Source organism: Ambystoma mexicanum, chromosome 1p, assembly GCF_040938575.1.
Source record: "Ambystoma mexicanum isolate Mex_15411 chromosome 1p, UKY_AmexF1_1, whole genome shotgun sequence".
Classification (NCBI taxonomy): domain Eukaryota; kingdom Metazoa; phylum Chordata; class Amphibia; order Caudata; family Ambystomatidae; genus Ambystoma; species Ambystoma mexicanum.
In genome coordinates, this window is record NC_090921.1 from 404,364,274 (window position 1) to 404,378,297 (window position 14,024).

The window sequence follows — 14,024 nt, forward strand, 5'->3', positions numbered from 1 at the left end:
TTCCTCAGACCCTGCATTGTTTTTAAATAAGCTATACACACAAAGGATACTTTTAACATTAGAAATAAATTAGATTCTACTTTCATAGTAAGTAACCTGCACCTAACATAAATCTATCAGTCTTAAAGCTAAATTACTTTCACGCAAAATCATCTAGAAATAAGACAAGTGGATGCTTTGTAAAAATTACATAATCTGAATTTCTTGGAGATGATACACTGGGGACCATTACATTAGATAGAGCAGCTTTCATTGGCGAACTTGGAAGGGGGAGCAATTAAGCATGGATCACTAAATACATATAAAAAACTGACTTGCATTGATGGAGTAGATTTTTTTAGCAATACACTAATCACCTTTCAAGTCTTGAACACTAAATTTAAAGTGGGTTCATTGGAATTGTGTTGTGTTCCCAGTGTCAATGTCTGGGAATGCCACATCCTTTTCGGGAGCCCCTTATGGGGTCTCTAAGCCATGAAACTCCGACAAACAGTTGTTGGGAATTTGCAGAGCCACTGGCATTTTCAGGCAAAGTCCATGGATTCATAGCAGAAATCAGGATTCGCAAACAGAGGGAAGTGTAAAATTGAAGAGATAGCAGCAGGAGAGGGGAGAGAAGGGAGAAGGAGGGGCAAGGGTGAGGAAGAGGGGGAGAATTACAGTAGGAAGAGCGGGTAATGAGACACCCTCAGGATAGCATCTCTAAGGCAGACAAAACCTGGAGTTGGGTAAAGACAGACAAGAAGCCTAGGAGGGAATGAGAAACCTGAAAAGGAGAACAGGAAGTAAAAACTTAGCGATTCCAGGAAAATAGTGGGGAGAAACCGAGAATCCAGAATATCCTGGAAGGAAGGAGTAGGTTCGAGGCAAAGAAAGTTAGTGTTGAGTGAAAAGCCCACAGAAAATAATTATATACTACCAAGAGAGAAGGAAGCAAGGCAGACACAAGAAAGGGGGAGTAAGTTAGACCACATGAGACCAAAGAATGTCCCTTTGGTGGGGGAGGACAGGAAGACTATGGAGATCCATCTTTTTCCCAAGGAGGCCATAAAATAGTGGAGTAAACTGATAGTACTACCAAGCAGAGGGACAGGAGAGAGACCAGAAGTAGGAAGGGAAGAGACACCCAGGTAGAACATTGTGGGGGCAAATAGAGCAAGGTGGGGATAGGACCTGCTGCTCGACGGAATCCGATAAGGGCACAGTCAAACCACATGAAAGCACCAGCAGGTGGCCCACCAGTTGCCAGCCCAGAAAAGATCTTTACCAGGACCTCACACATGAGCAGAGATATTTCTGTGTTTATAAGATTCTGACAACTAGGATTACAGGCAAGAACTTCACCACACACTGAAATCAGAAGCACTGGAGTAAATGCAAAGTTGAGTGGCAGTTAGAATATGTGCACGAGGAACAAGGGAGACAATTTCATAAACTTTAGCAAAACAAGAGGCAATGGCTGGAAGGTTTAGACTTAATCTTAACCTCTGGCATTGCGCTGGGCAACCGTCCAGACCATCGTTCTGCGCCAGCCAAGACCTTACGAAAGGGGAAGGACCATATGCAAATCAGGCCTGGCCACATCCCTTCTGCACAAGACCACAAGCATCCCCAAACACGTTTCAGCCTTATTGGGCCTCATCAGTGAGGTGTAGAGCTTGGGTCTCTAGGCCCAGCCTTCACTGGACCTACATCTGGGCATACCCATCCCACTCTGGGTGACTATAGCAAAACAAGAGGTTAAGATCAATTCTAAAGCTTCCAGCCATCACCTATTTTGTTTTGCTGTAGTCACCCAGAGTGGGACGGGTATGCCCAGACGTGGGTCCCGTGCATGATGGGCCTAGAGACCCAAGCTGCTTCTCACTAATGAGGCCAAAACATGTTTGGAGATGCTTGTGGTCTCGTGCAGAAGGGATGTGACCAAGCAGTTTGAGCTGGTCTTCCCCTTTTGGAATGGCTTGGCAGGCAAAGAACGATGGTCTAGAGGGTTGGCCCGAGCAATACCAAAGTTTTAGATTAATTCTAAATCCGTCAGCCATCGCCTCTTGTTTTGCTACAATTCATAAACATAATTTCCTTCAACACACTGTTCAGGTTCAAAAGAGACCATCAATATAAGTGATATGATGCAGTTTCACCTCACATGTCCTTTCTAATGCAGCAGAAAAGGCAATTGTCTCAATGCCTGGTGTCCCCAAACAGACATCAGATTAAATTTGGGAAGCATCAACGGCCAGGGTAGAAAACTAAAATCAGGCCATCTACTCCTTAACTGCAGTCATTTTGGATGCCACAATAGACTAAGATACATTTAGAATGTCATATGATACAGCCAGATCAGCGACCAAGAATAAAAGCTGAAAGTCATATGAACCAAAACATTTATTGTAAATTATTATAGTGGCAGCTAGTCTCACCTGGTACTCTTCACCTGCCCCCTCCGGCGTCTTGCTCTCATCTTCGCCCTGAAAAATTCATAAAGCCCATTCTGCTCCCAGCCTTCACTGCAACAGAAAACCAATTTGTTCAAAACTTTTAATGCATTTTTAATAACTACAAACACAGATGGCAGTGCTATAATTTCAATGTTTTTGCCATCTTGGTACTACCACTTCAAAATCCAATCTGGTACTTTCAGCCATCGTAATAGATCACGGAGCGGTTAAGAGTGGGTTTTAAAAAACATTGGCTAAATACTATTTTGAAAAACGAAATTGTAAATGTGATTCAGCCCTAAGGCTTTTGTTAAGAAGCAGACCTTATTTTTCCTTTGTTCCTAGCCCTGGCATATGACTACCTGGCTCAGAAATGTAGGACTACCGAAAAGCAAATAGATAGATGGACAGGAGGAAGAACATGTGTGGAGAGGAGCAGGATAAATATAAAAACTGAATATGATGGTGGTTACTAGGGGATGACATAAGTCACGTGACATTGGCAGATGCTTTTGGAAGGTGAAGTGTGAGGAATTCAGACAAGAGGATGAGAGTATGTCAGAGGAGGGCTAGCTGGTAAGAGCTCAGTGGGTTGAGCACTCGCTCCTGTGATGAGTGTGTGTGTGATCTGCAGGTCGCAGGTACGAATCCCAGAAAGGCCAACTCAGTATTTCATTCTTCTGAGGCCAATAAATGAGTACCAGCGTTGGTTGGATGAGAAATCGCTATATAAATAACACCTCATTATCGCTAGTTGTAAAAGAAATTACAGTAGGTTAGTTAGCACTAGAGACTCCTTTGAAAAGACAGTTTTCCAATTGTTTACTGAATGCGAGCACAAGATATAAAACTGTGCATGCCCAGTCAATGCACTGGAAAAGTTCATCCAATTTTAAATATGTGATTAAAGTGGAGAAAAGAATCATACCTACCTATTTCTAGGTCTATCGTGTGATGGTGGGCTGTAAAATGCCTCCACTGCCGCCAACAACCTCTCACTGGGTGGCATCGGGGGTGGAAGGCGGATATCTTTTGGGTCCAAATATTTATAATCATGATCTTCAAGCTGCAGCAAATGCAAACATAACAAACCAATAAGGAGAACCAAAAACTGCATTGTAACAACTGGGCAATGCTGATCAAGTTCTAAGCAAAAATGTAAGTCGATTTTCATACAAGCACAGAGTTGTATTTAAACTGCAAATCAATCTTAAAAACAAAACCCTATTTCATAAAACATATTTTATTGTTCGTATGTGCAATGGGCAAGCCTTTCCACTGCAACTCCTTTCACTTTTCTGTTGCACAATATTTCAAACCTACATCTTCATGAACACACGTTTTGCTTTGTGGTAAACACTAGGAAACAAAATGTTACTGAAGAAATACAGAATACATAGATGATGCCTTAATGGTGAAGGACACTCCTGTTGTACTAAAGCGGTTAATGTTGTAACCAGCTTTTCAAAGTCAATAGATGACTCTCTGGGAAAATGTTCAGTAGTCTATTAACTCGCTTTGTATGGATCAAATTTTGCCTGCAAAAAAACGCTTTAACTGCCCTCCATCAGCTATGAAACAAAGCCATGTTAAATTAATGTGTTAAAAGAATGAGAATGAATCCCAAGGAGGACATGGTTGCCCTAATGTCCTGTTTTTACTCTGACCTTAGCATAGGTCAGAGGCATGAACCTCAAACAAAACAGAGAATTTTGCACAACCCTCGGGTGAGAGCTGCTGTGACAGATGGTGTCAAGAACACACCACTAAGGGTTTAATAAAGCTATTGAAAAGGGACTCATTAAGGACAATCTGTCTCTAGTCTACGCCGGGTGGTTCCATCCCTACCCCAGGTATCTCTCATTGCCAGGATAGTTGCTAGAGATCAGTAGCCATAACTGGCTGGTCATTATTGCCAAAGGTGTAAACGCCCCTTCTCTCGGTCTTCCCCTGAATGTGCCACTACCCATTGTCTCAGTCCTGGGAGCATTTGCTGTCACACTGCTGCCTTTTGATGTTCACCGTGCAGCTGGCAGCTGCCCATTAAGTTCTCCCTTCTTCCTTCACTCTTAATCGGATCTTTCACTGCTGGATTGAAGGTAGATCTCCTAGGAAGAACTTCTGTTCACCTTATGTTTTGGTGATATCATTGGTTCAGGGCGCCAAGCCCGAGAACAGGATCTGGAATAGAACACCTCTGGAGAAGAGGTAGGTTGAAATCTTGTTAAGCGCAATAAATCGCCTCAGGCGAGGCATCAAGGCACTGGAAACAGATCTCAGTTGCGGCCGCCTGAAAAACAAACTCTAGCAAACAGACAGGTCTTCAAGTTTCTCCTGAAAATGAAGCGGTCAGACTCATTTCGAACTGTAAAGGGTAAAGAGTTCCAGAGAGAAGAAGCCTGGACAGCAAAGGCCCCCTCTGTCTCTTGAATTTAGGAATGGTCAAGAGTTTAGCAGAGGTGGAACAGTTAACTTGTCAGGTTGTTTCAGGTGACTTCAGCAGTTTCTGCCAAACCCACCAACGTACCTACTGTGGGGTTCTAGGCTGGGCGATTACTCATAATACTAACTCCTAGGTGTTCCCCTGGTCCACGGTAGTGATTCCTGGGAGGCAAAACCAAACCGCAAATTCCCATAGACTTGCATTGGGTTGTTTTATTTTTACTGTCTTGCAACTTTGCCTTTGGGGTCCATCTCCCAACCTTTGGAATCCTTCCGTGTAGTATCCTCTGCCAGTCCTTGGTGTAGATCGCTGAAGCATCTGCACCTGTGGGGTAGAACTGTACTTACCCTGCTTCAGTGTAAATGGACATTGAACCTTTCATATTATATCCTATGGAACTTTTAACTACCACGGGAACACTCCTTAAAGTGACTCTGGGGTTCTAAACCTGCCCCTGAGAATTTTGGGGGATCCCACCGGGGTGTAATGAGCACTGGGCGAAGATCTGCCATTTCAGCACACACCGATGATCGTATACCCCTTTGAAAAGTAATCTTTTTCATTTCTGCATTGGTAAAAGTATTGGAAACATGGCTACTGCATTTAGTAACTATTTCCAAACAAAATGTAACTGGAAAGTGTTGTTGCCGAGATGTCCCTTGAGTCTTAAAAGCTTTGGCTAAAGTGCATTGTAGTTCCATCCTCTGGTCTTAATGTACAGTTCTGGGCAATTATACTGTTACAAGGCCCTAGGCGGTCTAAATGTGGAACTGTGTTTTAGGTGGTAGGGACTGTTAATCTATTTTTGCTCACAAACATATGTTCCCGTTTTTAATACCATAACCTGCCATATATATTAGCTGCTGGCAACCGGGTAAAGGGTCCTTCACATGCACTACGGTTGGGATGTGTCTTTAGGCACAGAACCCAGTTGTGAAGACTGTAGGTACTTACTGTTAGGTAAGATGTTCATATCTATGATAAATCCTTCTGACTTGTATCAAACCAGAATGTTTTGCTTTGACTAGGTAACTATTTTATTGTGTCCCTAGGTGAAGGGGAATCTGTTTCCCCTCTCCCCTTCTCTGTTAGTTTTCTGAACAGGGTCTATGCTTTGATCTGCGCACTTTAAAGCATTGTGTTGTGTTTTTATAATTGTTTTTATATATAATGCGATAGTATTTATTTACCCAAAATTCATCTTGGCCTACCTGTTTTATGTTTACAATACATAGGGTTTCAGTGTTTCTTTGGGCCATATATGTAAAAATAAAGGGTGCATTTTATATACAAGCAGACCAAGGGATTCCTGGGTAAGTACTATCATAAAGCATATAAACACATTATAAAAAACACAATATGCTTTAAATACACAGACAAACACAGAACTTATTTAGAACACCTAACCGTATTTCTAGGTAAGTCAGAACTTTGTATACACATTCATTATAGGGCACTCATTCCTGGGGAGTAAAACCCTAGGTTACTTTCAGATTACTTTACAGCAATTCAAGGGTAGTAGACCCTGTCAGTTATGCATTGAGATTCAACAAGGACATCAAAGTCAACCAACTTGCAAATATACTTTTCTTAATAGTGGAACACATGTTCAAGGAACACTATATAGCTCTACTACTTTTGAGATAACACAGTTATACTAGGAGAGTAAGACCCTTTTGGGGGAATATAAAATTAGTTGCTTTTCAGTTCAGTGTAACACAGTCTGCAATAAGCAAGAACTCTTTACACTAATTTTGTATGGTCCAGGCAACCCCAGGTCAGCTTCACCTAAAGGAACACTTTTCAAAATTGGCACACAGCTATTCTAGGCAGTTAAAACTAAATGTTGCAACATAACATTACAGCTGCTTTTTAAGATCAGTGGAACACAGATTGAGATAAGCAATAACTAACTTGTTTTAGGATGACACAGCGTTAAGACATTTTGCAACTGCTCACTCTCAGAGTTACAGTTACCAACCAACTTCTTTTACAAGTAAGTAACTTTTGAACACTTGTTATTCTTTTCAAGGCAGAACCCATTTCTTATCCAATCCTTCCCTTATTCTATAGCATCAGTTCATTCAGAGGCAGTAGAGGGACCCTAGTGGTCTAGGTGCCAGCTGTAGGCAGAGTGAGATAGGGTTCAGTTGCAGGAAAGTCAGATTTCCAGAGGAAGACTGTTCAAACAAGTATGTATTTCACTTTAAAGTTAGTTGAGGGTCAGGGACTTCAGAGAAGACACCATAGGTGTAACGCCTACCGGATGCCCTGCTGGCGCGCCCGGCCTTCTGGTGTCTGGTACGTGGCTTTCTAGTGTTGGATGCATGATCCAGACCACTCCGTCCCCACAATAAGGCAAGAACAACCCTGTGTCTGGTGCAGTAGGGAGTGGTTTGTCAAGTTTCCCAGTGAAGACTGGATAGGCCAAGGTGTAATTGGGGTGAGGACCTATGGGTGAGACAATGGGGAAGATTAGCTGTCCCCCCTCACCTCCCCTCGCTCCTATGCACCCTGAATCTGCTGGCTGGCAAAGAGACTGGCTCACCACTCCATTAAGGCTGTGCACCCAAGTGTGCAAGGAAGGCACCAGGTCCAGTTCCGTCACTGGCAGGATGTGTTCCAGTCCAGCTGTGACACATGTGATGCTTCTTGCAATAGTCTGTTGAGTGCCTATGGCTGCGCGAGGTATCGCGTAATGTGTCTTTATAGCTGTGCTGCACGGAGCACGGATTGCGCAAATAATGTTCTCTTGTCTTGCCTGCAGGTACAGTGCCCTGGCTGTTGGGGCTGATGGGAGGATTCGGTGAAAGACCCCTGAAGAACTGAGCAACTGCACCAGAGGGAGTGCTGAGCCGGAGGGATGCTGAGCAGCAATGTCAGGTAAGCTGGATTCCACAGGGCCCAAACATTATAAGTTACTCACTGTAGTGACTAACGTACCCTTAGTCCCTTTCCTCCATACTGCATGGGCGCAGGGACGGGAGACAACCTTTATCTTCCCCTTTAAATATAGAGGCCCTGGGAGCATGCGCTGCCTTGACTCCGCCCTCCGGAGCCACATCCCAGTCCCCATAGACTCGTCGACAATAGATTAACATTCCCTAATGACACCAGATACATTTGGGGACAGAGGGGGAGGATGGTGGGACATATGGAGGAAAGGGGACTATGGACTAAGAGTACACTAGTCACTACGGTGAGTAACATCTAATTACTCTTACGTCCCGTCCCCTTTCCTCCATGCTTCATGGGCGATGACAACGGAGTGTAGCCACAGGGTGGAGAGGAGACCCTCATTAAACAAATAGGTTTCTAAAAACAACCTATCCGAAAGCCTCATCTGATTTAGAGCCGGCATCCAAACAGTAGTGCTTGCAGAAAGCCCAAGGGGTGGCCCATGTGGCCACCCTGCTTAAGACTTGCCAGGGGACCTGCCGCTGGAATGCGATGGACGTTGCCTTGGCTCTGACCACGAGGGCGTGCATGTTGGCCGGGAGTAGCTTATGCTGTCTCTCGTAAGCTTCTTTGGTGGCCGAGACCATCCAACAGGCTATCGAGGCCTGATCTCCAGTCTTGCTGGTCAAAGGTAACAAACAGTGCGCCCGACTTGTGGGAAGCCCTTGGTTCTGTTTAAGTAGAATTTCAGCGCACGCCTGAGATCCAGGCAGTGCAGAACTCTGTGCCTTGTCTTTGGGCTCAGCAAAAATGTAGGCAGCCCTATTTCTTTGTTCAGATGGAATGCAGAAGGCACCTTAGGCAGGAATGCTGGATGTGACCGCAGGACTACTTTCTCCATGTGAAACGTAGTATAGGGCTCCGAGGCGACCAGCGCCTGGATTTCGCTTATCTTGCGAGCCAAGGTGAGGCCGACTAGCAAGGCAGTCTTAAATGTGACCAGCCTGACGTCCGCGGACCCCATCACTCGGATGGTTTGTGCGCCCGGGCACCCAACACTATAATAAGGTCCCACCCAGGGTGTGGCCTCTTGATGGGCGGGTAGGGTCTGGTTAGTCCTGTTAGATGCTTCTTGACAATCGGGTTGGAAGAGGGGAATGACCCCCCTGAGTTTCTGTAGGCCCCAATGGATGCCATGTAGGTGCGGCAAGTGTCTACCTGCACGCCTTAGGGGGCGAGGTGCGCCGAGAAGGAGAACACGTTATCCAATGTACATTTAAGGGGGTGGATATCCTTAGAGTCTGCCAAGTGGCAGGGCCCGGTCCACTTGTTCTTATACTGGGCCCTGGTAGCGTTGCTCCTAGCGCACTGTATGATCTCTAGATTAGCCTGACACAGGCTAAGGTGTCCTAAAGCGTCCTGTTCAGGAAACGAGCTGTGAGGGCTAGTTTCTGCGGCACGGGGTAATTGACCCTGCTCCCCTGCTGCACCAGATTATGTGCTGGGCCTGTCGGAAGGCGAATGAGAGGTCTCTCCAAGAGGCTGAGCAGCTCAGAGAACCACGGCCTGGCTGGGCACCATGGAGCTATCAGAAAGACGATGAGTTTGGCGAGACTCCTTGATCTTGCAGATTACCCTGTGTATCAGCAGCGTGGGCGGGGAGGCGTATGCTGTCCTGCCGTTCCACTGAATCTGAAATGCATCGCCCAGGCCACCTTTCTCAAGTCCAGGCAATATGGATGGCCCGGGCAGATTCATCTATGTCAACCCCGGAGGACTCCATAATGTCCTGCGCTGCCAGCATGGATTCTCTTAGTCTCGCCTGCAAGCGCGCTGGCTCTGTAGAGTGCTTAAAAGCAAGAGTGTGTTCCCCTACATGTACCTTTATCTTGTGTCGAGGCACCAACCAACAGGCTGCGCCGAGTGTGGCATGAGCCACCCCCTTGTTGGCCGGGACAACTACCTCCTCTGCAATCGGGATCCCCGTTTCTGCTAGGGGGCCTTAGGGTGAGAGCTTCTGCTAAAACCCCATTCTGGGGCTGCTCTACTTAGGGACGAGGAAGGCCCAAACACTCTGGCAAACCTGTGAGGCGTTCGTGGAAGGTCCCGGCTGAAGATCGCATGCCAGGAAGTACTCTTTGTCCATGTCCACCGGGCTCGGGAGGTCCGTAGTTGGCGAGAAGTGCTGTGCTCCGTGGGCTGTGGAATGTAGACAGGAGCCGGCAGCTGCTGCAGAGGCTGGTGTGGAGCCGCCTGTACTGTGGGAGGCAGGGAAGCCAGAATCTGAAGAGCCGGCTGGGGCAGCAGCATCTGCGCTGTGACCCCTGGCACCAGCGCCATCAGAGGAATGACTACGGGTGCAGGCTGAGGGAGCAGGTCCCTGATGGTACCCCGGAAGGTGCCCAACCCACACCCCCCGGGGAGTTTGCATCAGCCCCACGAACCTTTCGAAGAACCTGACCTGAGGCTGTAGATGTGGCAAGTGATATCAGCGGAGTGGCCCAGAGCATCTAGGGCGAGGGCTCACCCAACCTGGGGTGCAGGGGAAACCTGCCCTGCACCGTTGATGGATAGACTGTAGGCCATATACCTGGTTGATGCCAGTCTCCCCTTGTGACTCTTGCTCCACCCGCTCCACAAGAGGGAGTATCGGACAAGCGGTCATCTTGTCTGGCGTGGCAGCCATTTTGTCGAGCCATGTGCCGAAGTCATGGTGCCAGGCTCTCTGAACCCAGCCCCGCCCAAGACGCTTGGTGCTGGAACGAAAGGCCCAACCCACACCTCAGGCAGTGACCTGGTAGGCGTATTGCCCTCGGCAGAGCTGCCAGTAGTGACGCGTAAAGACGCCCCTCAGGAGTAACCCCAGTAAAAGAACCTTGCGGTCCCGTAGCATAGATAACGTAAGGTTCCGGAGACCCCTCTGCCGTGAGGCTGCTAGCTGGACTAGCCTCAGTACGTGTGCTGGTACTAGAACCCGACAGGTTCCCAAAATAAGAATTTTCTGGTCCCTCAGTACCGTTACCTGGACGATCTGCTGACCTGTTGGCTGGTATCTGACTTAGCTTCGGTACTTGTGCTGGTATGAGAACCTGAGCGGTCCCTCCCCTGCGGGCGAGTCCCTGGAAGGAGTCTCCCTTGCGTGGTGTGCTGGAAAAGAGTCGCTCTAACTTGGGCCTGGGTCGATGATTGACGAAGTCCTTCAGGTCCTCTGGAGGCGATCTCCGGAAGAGCTCCCTCCTGGCTAGTCTGTTCTTCAGAGATCTCGTGGAAAGGGTGTTGATTGCGGTGCAAGCTCGCCAGCGGTGGTCGGGGCCCAGGCAACGTAGGCAGGGGGCATGGGGGTCTAAAGTTGGAAAGAGTCTGACGCAGGATGGACACCTGCTGACCTCCACAAAGTCGACATGTGCCGGGGTGGAGCGCAACGCCTGGAGACCGAGTACCTGAATGATTGTTAAATCAGCAGTCGGGAATCTGTAATTTTGGTTCAACTGACCTTTATTCAGGCACACATCATGAAGGCGGCTTTCACAAAAAGAAATAAATCAACTTTGTTCTAATCACCCTTGTGTACACACATCCTGTTTTAATTGCTCTTCCCCTCCTGCTCTTCCCCTCCTGCCCTCCCATACCCAGGTGTTTTCCATTTCTCCCCACCCCTCTGTGGAAACCCGTCCTTTTCATATTTTTCGTCTCTTGGCCTCTCTTCTCCCCCCACCCCCCTGTCCCGTTTATTACTTTTTCCATCCCGCCACCCCTGTATCCTTCTTGTTCAAGGTTTTCCTGTCATGAAGGTAAGGGAAGTGTAGTTCACGTTTTATTTTGAATGTCTGTGACTTTGCGACTTTTAGTCCTTTGGCAGGTTGCTGAGGTTGGGGCCGATGCATTATGGGATCCGAAGTTTTTATTATAAGTTACTCACCGGAGTGACTAACGTACTCTTAGTCCATAGTCCCCCTTTCCTCCATATTGCATGGGTGTCTCTCGCGAGGGACGGGAGACGGAACCCTTTTCACCGGAAAAATCATCTTCCCCTCTAAATCAAGAGGCACGGCCCTGGGAGCATGTGCTGCCCTGACTCCGCCCTCCGGCGCCACACATCAGTCCCCAAAGACGTGTCGACAATAGATTTACCATTGCCTAATAACCCCAGATTATTAGGGGGGAGGATGGTGGGACGTATGGAGGAAAGGGGACTATGGACTAAGAGTACGTTAGTCACTACGGTGAGTAACTTATTACTGTTACGTCCCGTCTCCTTTCCTCCATACTGCATGGGCGATTACAACTGAATATAGCCCCAGGGTGGAGAGGAGAGCCTCCTTAAGCAAACAGGTTCCGGAGAATCGCCTGTCCGAAAGCTGCATCTGACCTGGAGCCGGCATCCAAACAGTAATTCTTGCAGAAAGCCGATGGAGTGGCCCATGTGGCCGCCCTGCTTATGACCTGCCAGGAGACAAGGCGCTGAAAAGCGATGGCCGTTGCCTTGGCCCTAACCGTGTGGGCATGCATGTTCGCCGGAAGGGGTCTATGCTGTCCCTCGTACGCTTCCTTGATGGCAGAACCATCCAGCGGGAAATGGAAGCTTTTGAGGCTCGATAGCCTGGACTGGCGCCTCCAAAAGTGATTAACAGGGCATCTGACTTGCGGAAGCCCTTGGTCCTGTCCAGGTAGAATTTCAGGGCACGTCCGACATCTAGGCAGTGCAGAACTCTGAGACTCGTGTTTCGGATCAGCAAAAAATGTGGAAAGGACCATCTCCTCGTTTAGGTGAAAGGCTGATGGCACTTTAGGTAGAAATGCCGGATGGGTCCGAAGGACCACCTTATCCTTAGGAAAGTTGGTGTACGGCTCTGAGGCGACTAAGGCCTGGATCTCACTGATGCTGCGCGTCGAAGTAAGGCCGACTAGTAGGGCCGTCTTGATGGTGACTAGCCTGGTGTCTGCGGACGCCATAGGCTCAAACGGCTTGTGCGCAAGAGCGCCCAAGACTAGGTTCAAATCCCACACGGGGCGTGGCTTCCTGATGGGCGGGTAGAGTCTAGGGAGTCTGGCCAGGTGTCTCCTGACAATCGGGTTGGAGGAGCAGGAGACCCCTTCCTCCGAATTCCTGTAAGCCCCAATGGCTGAGAGGTATGTGTGGCAGGTATCCACCTGCACGCCAGAGTTGGCGAGGTGTGCCGAGAATGACAGTATGTCATCCAGCGAACAAGCCAGCGGGTCGATATCCTTGTAGTGGACCCAGTGGCAGCACAATTTACGTTTATACTGGGCTGCTCCTAGCCCCTTGTATGGTTTCCAGATTGGCCTGGGATAGTTTGAGGTGGCTGAACATCACCTGCTCAGGAACCACGCTGTGAGGGCCAGCTTCTGAGGGGCAGGGTGGACGACCCTGCCCCCTTGTTGTGTCAGATGTGCTGGGCCGGTTTGGAGGGACCTCCGAGAGGCTGAGCAGCTCCGAGAACCATGGCCTGGCTGGCCACCACGGACCAGAATGACATTGAGCTGGTGAGACTCCTTGAACTTGTAAAGCACTCTGTGAATCAATGGAGTGGGCGGTAAGGCGTAGGCTGACATGCCGTTCCACTGGATCCATAAGGCCTCGCCCAGGGAGCCTAGGCCTTGCCCCTGCCAGGCAGGGAACTGGGGGCACTTCTTGTTGTGCCAGGTGGGCAAGAGATCCACCTGGGGGAGGCCCCATCTGTGGAAGATGTCCTGTGCAGCGAGGTCTTTCAGCTGCCACTCTTAGTTGTCCGCTCCCAACCTGCTGAGCCTGTCCGCTTCCAGGTTGGATTCCCCTGGGAGGTGGACTGCCTTGAGGACCATCTCGTTCTCCAAGGCCCATTCCCACATGTTGATCGCCAGTCTGCACAGGGCATGGGACCTGGTCCCCCCCCCCCCTGCTTGTTGATGTAGTACATACTGGTCGAGTTGTCTGTCTGGATGAGGACAACCCTTCCCTTGAAATGTGGGAAAAAGGCTCCGAGCGTTAACCAAATGGCGTTCAGTTCCAGCCAATTGATGTGGTAATCTTGTTCCTGATGGGTCCACGTGCCGTGGACCGAGAGATCCTCCAGGGTGGCTGCCCAGCCCTCGAGGGAGGAGTCTGTGGTAATAGTCACCTGCGAAACGGGGGGCCTCAAGGGTTTGCATGTCCGCAGGTTGCAGTCCTCGGACCGCCATGTGAGGTCCGGGTGGAGAGCAGTGGTGATCTTGAGGATTTCGGCCTGTGATCCCCTCTCCTGGTT

The 14,024-nt window shown here is 48.6% G+C and overlaps 1 protein-coding gene across 5 annotated transcripts in view; it reads right to left on the bottom strand.

Annotated features, from left to right (window-relative positions):
- The window catches only part of CHERP (calcium homeostasis endoplasmic reticulum protein), a 1,035,077-nt gene that overhangs the window by 340,480 nt on the left and 680,573 nt on the right, over nt 1–14,024 (bottom strand). For all 5 annotated transcript variants that reach the window (XM_069649195.1, XM_069649194.1, XM_069649192.1 and 2 more), the window contains 2 exons: nt 3,371–3,504; nt 2,421–2,507 (listed from right to left, as the gene is read on the bottom strand). In XM_069649195.1, the coding sequence (XP_069505296.1) occupies nt 2,421–2,507; nt 3,371–3,504 (221 nt within the window). The remainder of the gene's footprint in view (nt 1–2,420; nt 2,508–3,370; nt 3,505–14,024) is intronic.